The 13,330-nt window shown below is 45.7% G+C and overlaps 1 protein-coding gene, 1 long non-coding RNA gene and 2 pseudogenes across 5 annotated transcripts; all 4 read right to left on the reverse strand.

Moving 5' to 3' along the window:
* Positions 1–342: 342 nt before the first annotated feature.
* On the reverse strand, positions 343–1,666 carry LOC136469656 (protein ALP1-like; annotated as a pseudogene).
* A 244-nt stretch (positions 1,667–1,910) lies between these two features.
* LOC136469657 (uncharacterized) lies at positions 1,911–3,184 on the reverse strand (annotated as a pseudogene).
* Positions 3,185–5,504: 2,320 nt separating this feature from the next.
* Positions 5,505–7,185, reverse strand: LOC136473115 (uncharacterized). 2 transcript variants are annotated; one of them, XR_010762494.1, is made up of 6 exons: positions 7,074–7,185; positions 6,916–6,961; positions 6,307–6,420; positions 6,128–6,207; positions 5,674–5,750; positions 5,505–5,559 (listed from the first exon to the last, which is right to left on the reverse strand). It is a non-coding gene; the product is annotated as an uncharacterized lncRNA (long non-coding RNA). The 2 variants fall into 2 exon arrangements; XR_010762495.1 differs by having other exon boundaries at positions 6,916–6,967; positions 7,074–7,120.
* Positions 7,186–8,407: 1,222 nt separating this feature from the next.
* On the reverse strand, positions 8,408–12,402 carry LOC136473116 (E3 ubiquitin-protein ligase RING1-like). Of its 3 annotated transcripts, none has more exons than XR_010762496.1 (3): positions 11,275–12,402; positions 8,781–9,207; positions 8,408–8,686 (listed from the first exon to the last, which is right to left on the reverse strand). XR_010762496.1 is itself a non-coding variant. In XM_066470809.1 (2 exons), the coding sequence occupies exon 1, from the start codon at positions 12,271–12,273 to the stop codon at positions 11,296–11,298; it is 978 nt and encodes a 325-aa protein (XP_066326906.1). In that variant the 5' UTR covers positions 12,274–12,402; the 3' UTR covers positions 8,408–9,207; positions 11,275–11,295. The 3 variants fall into 3 exon arrangements, 1 of the variants encoding a protein (XP_066326906.1); XR_010762497.1 differs by having other exon boundaries at positions 8,408–8,698; XM_066470809.1 differs by having other exon boundaries at positions 8,408–9,207.
* Positions 12,403–13,330: the final 928 nt, after the last annotated feature.

Raw genomic sequence — 13,330 nt, forward strand, 5'->3', positions numbered from 1 at the left:
CGCTAGACTAGGGCCCTGTTTGGATACTCTAGCTCGGCTAGAGGTTAGAGCTAGTTTCTAGCTCTAAACTAGCCCTGAACTAACTCTAGCCTAAGAGATATTTGGATGCAAGGGTTAGATTAACAATAAATGTACTTTTCTAATCATTTGGCTCATTTAAACCATCTTTCCAGCCGGATTTGGTGTGGCAGGCTCTTGTGTGGGCTCTTCCGGCACACAAATGATACAAATACATTATTTTTACAAATTAAGCATCCAAATCATAATAAATTTTAATTTGTCCATACATATGAGATGTGTCACTCAAACTTACAAGTCATCAATCAAGCTAAACAAAAAAAATTACACTCCATGAAACAAAGCATGAGCTAATTCATCACGAAAGGCATTCATGTTGACATCTTCAACAAGAGGTTCATCTTCTGGCCATGCTGATGCCGAAGAACTAGGCATTGGGTTATAATTTTCATCCGCATCACAGGCATCAAATTCTCTATCCGCAATTTTGCTCTCTCGAATAAAATTATGAAGAGTCATACAAGCAACAATAATTCTAGTTTGCTTCTCCTCTAGACATCTTGGCATGTTCAACAAAATCCTAAACTTCATCTTCAACACTCCAAAAGTTCGCTCTATGACATTCCTAACTTTGGCATGTGCATGGTTGAAGGTTTCTTTGATACCTTGTGGCGGCGGGCCATTTTGCCATTGCTCCACATGGTACCTTGTACATCTGTATGGTGAAAGGTAGCCCGGCCGGTTTGGGTACCCCGCATCAACCACATAATACTTCCCTACATATTTTCAAAGGCACACAATGAGACTTAGATGAACAAGTGTAATTGGATAAATTTTTTTTGCAAGTTCAAGTAGCAAACTTGGTGGTGGATGTGGAAATTTGTGATGATGAGTAGTTATGGCATCTTTGAAAACTCTCATGTCATGTGCTGAACCAGGCCATCCCGACAACACAAAGGCAAATCTCATGTTGAAATCACAAACAGCAAGCACATTCTGACTGGTCTCATTGTGCATGTTCAAGTATAGAACTCTCTTACTCTTATCCACCACAACCTTCACATGTGTCCCATCTATAGCTCCTATGCACTCGTTGAAGTGTGGCCAGAATGCTAGATTTTCTAAGTTTGGGTGCACTTCTAGAAATATTGGGTCCTTGGGTTTAATGTTGTTATGTGCTAACCTAAGGAGGCACCTCAAAACTCTGTTAAATGTCCTGCTTACTGTCTCCAGAGACCTCCTAAAATGATTATCAGCCTGTCTAACTGACTGTGGTGCACCAACAATCCATAAAAACATAGCAAGGGCCTCTATAGATGTCATTTTTTAGTGGACTTCAACCCATACCTCTGGACCAAAGTATTATGCAACCTGTAAAATAAAGGTCTCTCAACCCTAAACATGTTGTAACATTGGGTTTCTCAGGCTAGTGTCTCATGCACCCAATCCAAACCAGAATCTCCAGTGACCCTCTTAGGTAGTTTCAGGAAGTAGTTATCAGAGTACATACCCAAGATAGGAACCAACTGCAGAATCAAATTTTGTTGCTGCACCAAATTGTTGCGGCACATGGATATAATTTCATCCTCACTTGAGCTGCCTCCATCATCTTCTTCTTCCTCAATCATGGGGCCATGATCATCTTCCTGCTTCAACACATGTAACAAACTATCAGCACATAGCATAAAATTTGAACCAGGGTAAGCAAATTAATTCAACAAATTAATACTTCAACACTTGACATCACAGCTCATAGATTAATTTAAATAGGTTCAACACATAGCATAAAGGATCATTACACCACACAGATAATAGTTCACACGCACATATAATAGTTCAACACCTCACACATAGAAGATAGGTTCAACACACATGGACCCAAAAGATCCTAACTACTCCAAATTGTTGTCCCTGCACCATTTCTTGAAGTAACCCAACCTAAGCTCAGGAGTTAACTGGCCACAGAAGAACTCCCTTTGGTACTCTGTTTTGAACATCTTGGACATAGCATAGACAGATTCAACGGTTTTCTCAATGACACACTCAAATGCCAGCTCCTGACACCTCTTGACAGAAAATGCAGCCTTGTCATTTGCACGTTTCTGGATTTGCTTAGTGTTGGCTGCGATAGATTCTTTGAAGGTACTGGCTATGTTCTTCACAATCTTCACCATTGGGCTCTTGCTCCTCTTCACTGGACTGGTCAAAGTGCTTGTAGTGCTGTTCAATACCCTCTGCCCCTCTGGCTCCTCTGGCTGCTTCTACTTGTAGGTGTTTGTGCAAACTCTTCTTCTTCTTCATCTTCTATCCTTGCATCTTGCCCCTCATTGTCACCATAATCATCACCAGGCACAAAGGCTGTGGTTCCATCCACAGTGTACCCTATGAACAGTTCATCAAGCAAGTCCTCGTTTGCTGGAGGACTCGTCAGCAGCTTCTTTAAGTATAGTTTTTTCTGTTAAGATATGAGAGCACAAAAGTTGATTAGAAACTAGTTATGACAGGAGAATATCAGTTGTTTACAATAAAGATGTATAATCAGGCACCACAACATAGCACAAGCATCATTTTTTTCACACGCACTAGCTGTTGCTGCAGTTCACACTCACTAATGTACAGCCAAGTAAAACAGAAGACAGTCCAAACGAAAGGATAACAATATGTACAGCCAAGTAAAACAGAAGACAGTGATAAGTTCCTATGTGCAACGACTTGCATTGATCAAATTTGAAGCAAGCATAGAGTAACCAAGCATACTATTTAATACTAGTTAAGATATGAGAGCACAAAAATATGCTAAGGAATATTGTACCTTTGTGTGAGTTAGCCAGAAATCATGATCTACATCAATGGATCCATCTGGTCTCCTCCCCAACCCTGTGTGTGTTTGCAAGTAGCGCCAGAAAGCGTGGGTGTTTTTGAGTACGCCTATTTGGCTCTTCACTTGTCCACGGGTGTACACCAACCTTCTTCTAGCAAGTAAGCCATCGACAACGGCTTGGTACCCTTCACCACTCATTTGTGAACCATTATACGTTCCTGCTCTACGTTGCTCTATGCACAATTCTAACAAGCAAGCATTATTTGCATCATTCCATTGGGCTCGACTGGCATGGCTCACCGGGGGACCGCCGGAGCTCGCTAACTCATCCACGTTATCCTCCATTGCTTCATCGTCAATGTCGAAGGTAGCGCCGGAGCCGGATGCTTGCCCATGGACGCCACTCCTCGGTGCCCTCGGTGCTCGGGGAGGCGGTACGCCCTGGCCACCGCTGCCACGGGAAGCCGTGTTGGTGCGCTGGGGACGTCGGCCGGCTGCTGCGGCGGCCGAGTTTGCACGCTGCCGAACACCACCGCCTGCCCCCGACGATGACCTGCCGGTGTAGCCGCCACCATTTCCTCCTCCGCGACCGGCTGCCGCCGAGGAGGAGCCGCCAAAGAGCAGTTGTCAGGCATGCTGGGGCGCTAGAGTCGCCCACGCATCTCTTGCTTCGGCACGCGGTGGGCGATAGGGAGGGAGGCTGGAGCCCCTGTCGCGTCCAGGAAGGAGCTCGATGTCGTCGCCCTGGAGGAAGTCTCCGTACAGCCGAAGCCCCGGGAACCCCTCCGCCGCCGGCGCTTGCGAGTTGAGGTCGAGACCGGCGCGGGCAGGGCCGCTCGCCGACGGCTGCGAGCTCCACAAGTCGTCGAATCCGTCTTCGTCCATGGCGAACTTCTCTAGATTAGAGCACAGCAGAGCAGGGCCGATCTGGAGGTACGGAGACGTGGTTCACTCTCACCTGCGCAGCATGTGGCCCGGTGGAGGCGACCTGCTGTGGCCGGAGCTTACGGCGGCGTCGGCCTTGGAGACGGAGGGGAAGGGCGCAGCGGGAGGGAGGGAGGCGGCGCGGGCGACCGAGATCCGCCTCCGGGGGGCCGCCGGCGCTGCTCCTTTGGCGGATTGAAGCGGCGGCGGCGCGGTTGGGACCGGCGGCGGCGCGAGTCACGATGGGGGGAGGCGAGTCGCGATGGGGGGATGGGAGTCGCGAGGATCCGGTGTGGGTGGAGTAATAAAAAAATAAGAGTTTCCAGTAGGCCCCACTAGAACTAAACCAAATAATCACCTCTTTTGGGGATAGTTTTTTGGGGTGGGCTAGTTGCAAATAACCCACTCTAGCCCTCCTGTTTGGATACTTTTGGGCTAGTTGAGCTCAAACTAGCACAAACTAGCTCTAGCCCCTGGATCAAACAGGGCCTAGAGTGTTTCTCACTTCCCACGACGAGACCATAATGAGTTCAACGGAAATGTACAATCGAGCTAGTGTCGGTACAAGGATCTAGGGAGGACAAGGGTACGAATGTGGATATGAAGCTCATGATTCCTGTGCTACCGTTTGCTGCCGTCGCAGTCGTATCCGTCAGACTATCCAGAGCAAGGTGCACTTGCTGCTTAACTATTGTCAGCAGGATCTTCTAACGATAAAGAAAGTTCAAGATTAATGCCTCCCCAACACACACACGCCACAAAAATACTGCAATATGCAAAGGAAACTGGACACCCACGAATTACGCTCCAGGAAAGACAAATGGTGACCGTGACTCCGTGAGGGAACCTTTTGTCCCCAGTTCATGGCACTAGTACAAATCAGGCAACTTGACGAGGCGTCTGGACCCTTGCTCATGGCATGGGAATCTTTAGAAAAAGAGATCGCAAGATTCTTATCACATCTATCTAAGCCATGCTCATGATATGCTAGATAAGTATAAAGGTTCCATATGCTTCTAAGAGCGTATGCCTGCGTGTGGTCTTAAACGATTCCATGTTCTTGGTCCACTGCAATCGTTTCAATAGCTACTGCTCAGGTCTTTGGGCGTCCCAATGGTTCCTAAATAGCTAGCATAGAAAGAATTTTATTGGCTATCAAGGAGAGAGATTAAATAGCTACCTACTTCTAAATAGCTAGTTTAACACGATTTTTTAGAAACAACTCTCTCACAGCTTACATAACTCTCTACTATAGTATTCTTTTTTATTATTTCTAAACCCTATCTAGCTGGCTATTTAAAAGTTACCATTGAGGACGCCCTCAGGGAGCCTGACGAATTTTCCCAGTTCCAATGTTTCTCTAAAATTGTTGCGATCCGAAAAGGCCTCGTTATTTGTTCGCTGTGGCTGTTTGATTCGGCCAGTGACTCGATTGGTTCATTGCTGCGCCAAGTCTTCCATAGCTTTAAGCTATCTGCAGAGAATAAGGTCCTCCACACGGACTCTGCTGCATTGACCTCCTGAATCTAGCTCTCGAAAATCCAAGCACGATCATTCAGTGCGGTGAGTAATAAACACGTACTGTACAGCCATTGCTCGTTGATGTTTCTGGGAAACAGCTGCATATCCTGATGAAGCATTTTCTTCAACACAATTTGAATTTCTTGTAGTTCTGATGTATAACTTAAGAAGACAAGATTTGGCAGGCATGATATTTGCAGGGATATCCTTGTCCTGCTTTCGAATGTATATATACTAGTCCATGACGCGCGCCATCGTGCGCGCTGGCAAATCAACTGGTTAAGGCGCAGGAAAAAATATGTTTAATCTTTGGATGGAAACAATATTAGGATTTTAATGTAGACGGGTGAAAGGGCGCGCAAGAAAGGCAGAGGAAGAGGATAGCTCACCAAAACGATGAACTGAACTTGGAAGGTGTTCTCTACGGATTGAGAAAGTGTTGCCCTTAGATGCAAGGGAGCCCAACCTAGAAAATACGGACATATATATCATAATTGGATCGGAAAATATCATGGAGAAATAAATCTCTTCTGATTTCACTATGTTCTTTTTTAGGACACACGATAGATCAAAGAACTAACTGGCTGTAAATTTTGTCACAATTTTCTTTTCGGACAGCAAATGCACATTGTCTAATATGTGAAATACGTTGCATCATTTTAGACAGGAAACACCTCTGCAGAACCTAAAATTTACAAATTTGTTGAAAAATAGGGAGGACTGAGAAAGAAGAAGGATGTGAACATATCAATGATCAAGGAACATGATAGTGTTGTGTCTAGCAGAAATCATTGTCATTCCCAGGATAACATGTAAGAAAGGCAGAGAAAGAGGATAACTCACCAAAACGATGAACTGAATTTAGAAGGTGTTATCTACAGGTTTGAGAAAATACTGCCCCTAGATCAGCAAGAGAGCCCAATCTAGAAAATATAGACATATCATAATTCAATCGGAAAATATCATGGAGATCTAAACAGTAAAAAAAAGAACATGAGAAGGCAATCTACCAAGGATAATACCTCTGAATCCACAATAAATAGACAGTCTTTGGCAGCATGGTAAAATGCTGAAGGTGGGTGCAAGAATTTGACTGACTCAAACTCTTAATCCTCAAAGTTCACGGAAGATCCAATCTGCAAAGTGGAGGAAAATGGCAATTCATCATTCTGCATGGATGTAAACATTGTGGTCATATAAATAAAATCATAAGTCAAGGTAACAGGAAGCTATGCTTGCATAATCTAGAATTATCCCATGGCTGTTGCTAATGATGATCATATGCTGGTTACTGTCAGAGATAAAAATGCGATCCCCACCTTCATCAACTGATATGCATGGTTCAGCACATTGAACTATAGACTATCACTTTTCCGGTACATATAAGTTTACTTTCACAAGGAACAGAGCATTCATAGGCACACCTACATAGGCGACCAAACCACAACTTTATACATAGGCAGATGCATAATAGCAATCAAGGAATCGTGATGGTATCATCTGTAGTAAAATGACCACATGTGACAAACATTTGGGAATTGGGAGTTGTACATACAATCTATCCGATTAAATAGGAGCAAACTGAAATGCACTGGCTGATAAGGGAAAGCAGCCCAAAGAGGGATTTTTACCTTTGGCGATTCAGGAAGCAGCGATAGCCTGCATGAAAATTCCACTCTGTAGCTAAGAGCTTGCATTAGCACCTCAAAAGAAGATGATAAATGCAGTTGACAAAGATAAAATTCAGAATTTGCTATTAACAAATAAAAGATAGCAAAGGGATTTTTACCTTTGGCGGTTCAGGAAGCAGCGATAGTCTGCATGAAAATTCCGCTCTGTAGTTAAGAGCTTGCATTAGCACCTAGAATATGATAAATGCAGTTCCCAAAGATAAAATTCAGAAGTTGTTATTAACAAATAAAAGATAGCAAAGGCTAACTATTTTTATTAAGCAGAGATCTCCCAATCTGGGGAATTAGCGGGAGCTCTCTGAACTAGGTACACTCTTTTATAAAGATCTCCCAATCCATCACCTTTTATTGCACAGACGGTACATCTATGATTGCTGTGCAAATTAATCTAGCAGAAACGAATGGCTTTTAGGCCTCCATAAATCAACTCTAAATTAAATAATGTACATGCTCAACAAAGATGCCTGAACAATCTGATAGGAATAACATAGCAAATGAATATCTAGCATATTGCTTTAGGGAAGATGGGAAGGTAAAACACAGCCTAGAAGCTGCTGAAACACAACTGGAAAATGTTATCATTTGTTTTTAATGTTTCCATTATGGAAAAAGGCAATTACTTCAGTTGTTTTCTCCCATAATCGAGGCTTCTCATGCAAACCATATGCTACAGTTACAGAGGTATTACCTGATCTTCTTTTTTCCTGGACGCAGCACTGGACGTTAAGTGCACAATTACATAATGAAAATATGAAACATTACTGATTCAAATTGATCTATTTATGAAGGTCAAGAAGAGAAGACGCAAGTACCTGCACCAAACTGATGTGCTGGGAACCCATGCTAGGCTGAATCTAACACACACCAATCTGCCATGGACATAGAAACCCTAGAGTAGAAATCGAGACTAAAATCGGAGAAGGTCGCTAGGGTTTCACGGATCACAGTAGCAGAAGAGGACCGGCGGAAAGAGACAGCGCCAGGGGTGCATGCCGTCGGCGGCCACCGGTGGGGGTCGCGGGCGGGCCGCCTGTGCGGCCCGAGGGGGGCGTGGAGGAGAAGGACGGCCGCCGCCGTGCCGAGGGCGGCCACCGCACCGCCGCCCTGCCCGTGCCCACGTCAGGAGAGATGGAGAGAGAGAGGGAGGGGAAGAGTAGAGGATGTTGGGACTCACCAGCACGGGGAACGGAGGGGGAGGGGGCCGCCGGCGCGCCGTCGCCGTGGTCATCGTCGCCTCGGGAGAGATCGAGAGCGAGAGATGACGGAGAGAGAAGCGGTTTTTTTTTTGCTGGAGGAGAAGCGAAAGTTGAGCAATATATTTGCCTGGCCGGATTCCAACGAGAAGTCGAAGCGGAAGTCGAGCAATATATTTGCTTGGTTGGATTCCAACGATAAGTTGAAAAAGCAGAGTAGAAGCCTGAGAAGCAGGAGAAGCCGCCACCGATGGAATCTATTTCAAGAGATCTAGGCCCTCAAACGGCAAGATCGGACAGTTGCAGGAATTTCGGGTGACGTGGACACGGCTTGCATCGGCCAAAACAAACTGGCTTAATGATAGTAGATGCTCATAACTATGTGAGTGCATCCCTTAACAGTATGCAGCACAAGACCAGTACAGCCGAGACAGCAACACATCCTTTTATTTGAATCCGATCCAATGCATGCAGTCCTCATGGCACATAGCAGATCAAAGTCTGATCCTCACATCGATCTGTTGGCCACCCTTAAAAGTAACCACCAAAAGAATAAGGCATATCATTGTATGCGGAGGAATGTGTAGTAAATTCGACCAGATGGAACCTTACCTTCCATCAAACAACCACAGAATTCAGGGGTCATAACTTCATTACTACAAACCCAGCCTAACTCGCCTTCAAGCAACAAGGCAGCTTCATCAACACTTCAACAGAGTATAATCCATATCTACTGGACTCCAATGCATTCCCATATTTACCTACAAATGCAGGTCAAGTTGCAGGGTAACAGTGAAACGAAATACTGCATATTGTACATGACTATATTTATTATGAATAAATATGTTTATTAACCAATATACAAGACACTTGAGAACCCACACAACGAATGCTCTTGTTCTCCTAACAGGACAACTTAGTTCAGCTTTAACAACATGCCATCTTCTTGCTAGAAACCTCGTCTGAACAAAGATAGGAAGCGGATGGTGGCCTCCTTTTACTCTTGTTGGCTGACAGCTAACAACAGCTACCTTATCACCTGAAAAAGGGCAGAAGCATATGAGCTCGACAACTGAAAGACTTTACAAGCTTTATTAAGGAACAATAGACAGTAACAGCAAAACTGTAACACATAAGAATGGCTCTTAGGATCGGAAAGTCAAAAAGATGCTATTGGGTGGCACTTTAAGAACCAATCGCCTATAGCTTTATTCTCTTAAAATATCAGTTCAGTTCCACATGGAAGGATTTATTCATTACACAAGTTGACGAATGCCACAACAGGAGAAACCCTGCTTTTTTGTTGCCCAGCAAGTTTGCCACCACTACATGCCTCATCCACCAAAATAGAAATTAAGATAGACATTTATTTGTGTCAACTAATTCTAGCGGTATACAGGTACTTTCTGTGATGTGTAAAGTGAAGTACTAGCACAATCAATCACTCATAAAGCAGTGTACTTCAGCTTTCTTAATAGCAAGCTCACATGAGCAACCCAAGTCAAGAAGTCTATCATTACTTAAAATAACAGCATGTATCTGTTGAAGCAATTGGCTAACTTCTTCTCAAGGGTGAGGCAAACAATAAAAGCTTGAAAGAAAAAAAAATCAATCACAAGGTGGATAGGCATGTAGGTGTCCAAGGCCAGTTACGTGTAGATCCTACTTTATCAACCTCTTTGCTGTCGAATGCACATAATTTCTATTAACTAGGTAAGTCTCTAAGCTTGTGCTTGTGATGGTCAGTTTTTTCATACATGAATAAGACAATTAGTTGTTCCAGAATTTTGTCACAATAGAGCAAGAATGATGCACTCATATGAGAACATTAGCAAAATTTTGTTATAATAAGAGAGACGCGATTTTGGAATAGATGTATTCATGTTGTACTAGAAGTCTAAAGCACATGAAAGTAAAAAAAAGGTCTAAAACACATGCACTGAACAGGAAGCATAACAAAGAAATAATGGAGGTGTCAAGAAACTAACTAGCAAATGACCAATAAAGAGATAAGATATATTTATTAGACATGAAAACAAGAAAAGGGATTCAGGAATCAAGGTTGCTATACTATCAAGTATCAACATACAGTAGCATGAACTAATTTCACTCTTTTTGAACGAAATCAAGGCAGATCTGCAGATTCTGTTTCTACCACCTCGTTAATAAAAACATACTAATCCAGATAATCAATACTACAAGATACTAGACAAAAGTCAAGTAAACAAGTCGAATCGATCGTAAACAACACTCAAAATGAACATTCTAGCACATGAAACAGGTGCATTCCATCAATCAAACAACCGAAATCCACATCAACATTGTTAGCTTTGCTCTGACTTTTCTTTTCTTCAATCTAAATTCAGCAGAAAAAAATTTAGCTTTCTATGTTTTTGTGCACACAGCCACATCAGGCAAATAAAAGGTTGAATACAAACGGTATGTTCTAGCCTTAAACATATAAGACAGGATGATTGATACTTAAACCTCCAAATAGATAGCATGTTCAGTATTGTGCAGTAATTACTAATCACTATCAGCTTAGCTCCGGCTCACATTAGCGCTAAGATAACAGCAACATGCCAATTCTCATTTAAAATGACTAGGATATTTTAATTAAGATATAATTTATAAGTGCAAATGCTTAAATTCAATTAAGAACACTGAGCCAAATCAACGTAAAGTAACATCAATTTTGTAAGAATGCTTATAGCTGCGCATAGTATTTGATAACACATGGGAAAAAGGCTCATGTAATTAACAGCAGAAAGCACCTAAACATCTAATTGACAAGCTTTGATTTTGCAGTGCCTACAAAATTCAGATTTGGGCAATTGATTATTCAAATTCTAACAGAAGGAAATCAGCAAGTGAAGCATATACTGATCAACTAGCAGACAATACACGACCATATAGAAAAAAAGAAGAGTATGTAACAGGACCAACACCACATGACATGATGATCACTTATCACAGAATACCTAAACCATTGACTCCACTAACTACAACGATTTAGTTTACTGAAGCTAAGCAATTCAATTCATGCTCCAAGGATACAATACGAATTTAGCTAGTAAAGTTGAGAGATTTGCTGCGATATGCTTACCTGACGACTGGAACCTCTGGCTCAATCAAAAAAGGCATCCCCCTCGCGTGCCTCCGACATGACTGTATCGGACTCGGGGTGCGGAGGCCACTCAGACGACACAGTCTCGCCGCTATTGGCAGGTCCACCAGCTCCATCCCCGGTAATAGCCTGTGCGAGCTGCGTGGGCGACGCCGAGATAGGAGCCGCCAGCTGCGCATCGCCGCCGACGCGGACGCGGCGGCGCGTGGTGGTCGTGAAGCGGATGGTGATCTGCGTGGTCGTCGTCGGGTCCTGCTCCGACGGCGCGGCCTCGTCCTCGGCGGAGGAGGGGATGCGGAAGCGGCAGACGGGGCAGGAGTTGTGCATCTGGAGCCAGGTGACGATGCAGAAGGAGTGGTAGAGGTGGGCGCAGGGGAGCTTCCGCGCCTCGGAGGCGAGGGGCAGGTCGTCCTTGCAGATGGCGCAGACGGCGGCGGGCTCGGCCACCTCGACCGTGGGCAGCGCGGCGATGGTGGCGGCCATGGCGGGGGGCTCCCCTCCGCCGCCGAGGCCGTGGCCGTGGCGGCCGGGGCGGGGGCGGGGGAGGTGGCCGTGCTGCTGGGGCGGGGGCGGGGCCGGGGCCGGGGCGGGGGCGGCGACGTCGAAGGGCCCGTCGTCGTCTTGGAGGCGGTGGCGGTGGACGAGGCGGCTGAGGTAGGCGCGCGCCTCGTCGGGGTCCATGACGAAGTCGAAGTCGTCGTCGGGGTCGTCGGAGAGCGAGGAGGAGGAGGAGCCGGAGAAGAGCAGCGGTGGGGGCGGCGGCGGCGGAGGAGGTGGTGGAGGCGGAGACGGGGTGCTAGGGCTCTCCTCGATGAAGTCACTATGGCAGAGCGGGCAGAGGGGCCGCCGGGCCGAGGAGGGCGCGACCGGCTCGGCGGGCAGCGAGACCGTGGCATCGCACTCGTAGCAGTAGAACTCCGGGGGCGGGTGCGGCTCCGGCGGCGCGCTGGTGGGCGGGGACGGCGCGGACGAGGACATGGTCGGGACCGACCGACCCCCTCGCCGGGTTCTGGCTTGTGGGGCGCTCCGCCTTCGGGTCGGGGGCTCCTCCGCGTCGTCTCCCTCGTCTCCTCCTCGGCTTTTTCCTCTGCTTTTGGTTGGGGGAACTGGACTTGGCGTCGGGATTTGTTGCGGGAGCACTCCGCAAGTCCGCAGTCGCAGTCGCAGTCATTCACTTCGGCCCTTTCGGCCGGGCGGCGCGGGGCCCGTAGCCTGCGGGCTGTGGGTGTTTCGTAAGGCGCAGCCGCGTCGGCGCGTGAAATTCTGGGCCTGGAAATGCTATGGTGGGGTCCCCGCCGGCGTGGTCTTGTCTCGCAGCTGATGCGGCGGAGACGTGGAGTAGTTGCCCGGCGTCCGCGTAGTTTTTCCCCTCACCCGCTCAGATTGGGATGGGTGTGCCGATAATTTCAACCAAACCCAGCGCTAAATTTTTTCTTCAAAAACGCACAGCATATAACACAAGAGCATTGTTATCAAAGGGAACGGCTACCACTAAAAGAACAGTATTATAAAATTCTAAAATAAATTCAAGAAAATACAAACACTCATGTCAAATCGAGAATTTGAGTCTAAAAGAGCACATTAAATTCTTAGGGGGAAGAATTTTCAGTACCTTTGTTCAATCGCGTTCTCTCTAACAGGCTAACAACGCAATTGAAGAAACTCTAGAGCATCTTTTCTTCCGTTGTCCCTTTCAGTGTGTGATGATGGCGCTTTTGATGTGACCCGGGACTTGAATTTGAAGGTGATTGATAGAGTGGAATTGGTCAAAGTCTCTCTCTTTTTTTGGAAACATAGTATAGACGTAGACACTCATAAACATGCACGTACACTCACATATGTGAACACACACCATATTTCTATGGACACCTTCAAAAGACCAGGTTGAATCAGCAGGTCTTGAGATTGACAAAATCACTATAGGCGTCTCGCTGTCGACGAGGACATCGTCTTTGCATCTTGATCGATTGGACTATGAAAATTAGTACTATAAGTACTTTTTTACAACAAAAGACCTTCTCTTCGTTGCTGGAAA

The sequence above is a fragment of the Miscanthus floridulus genome, chromosome 8 (genome assembly GCF_019320115.1).
Source record: "Miscanthus floridulus cultivar M001 chromosome 8, ASM1932011v1, whole genome shotgun sequence".
Taxonomy (NCBI): domain Eukaryota; kingdom Viridiplantae; phylum Streptophyta; class Magnoliopsida; order Poales; family Poaceae; genus Miscanthus; species Miscanthus floridulus.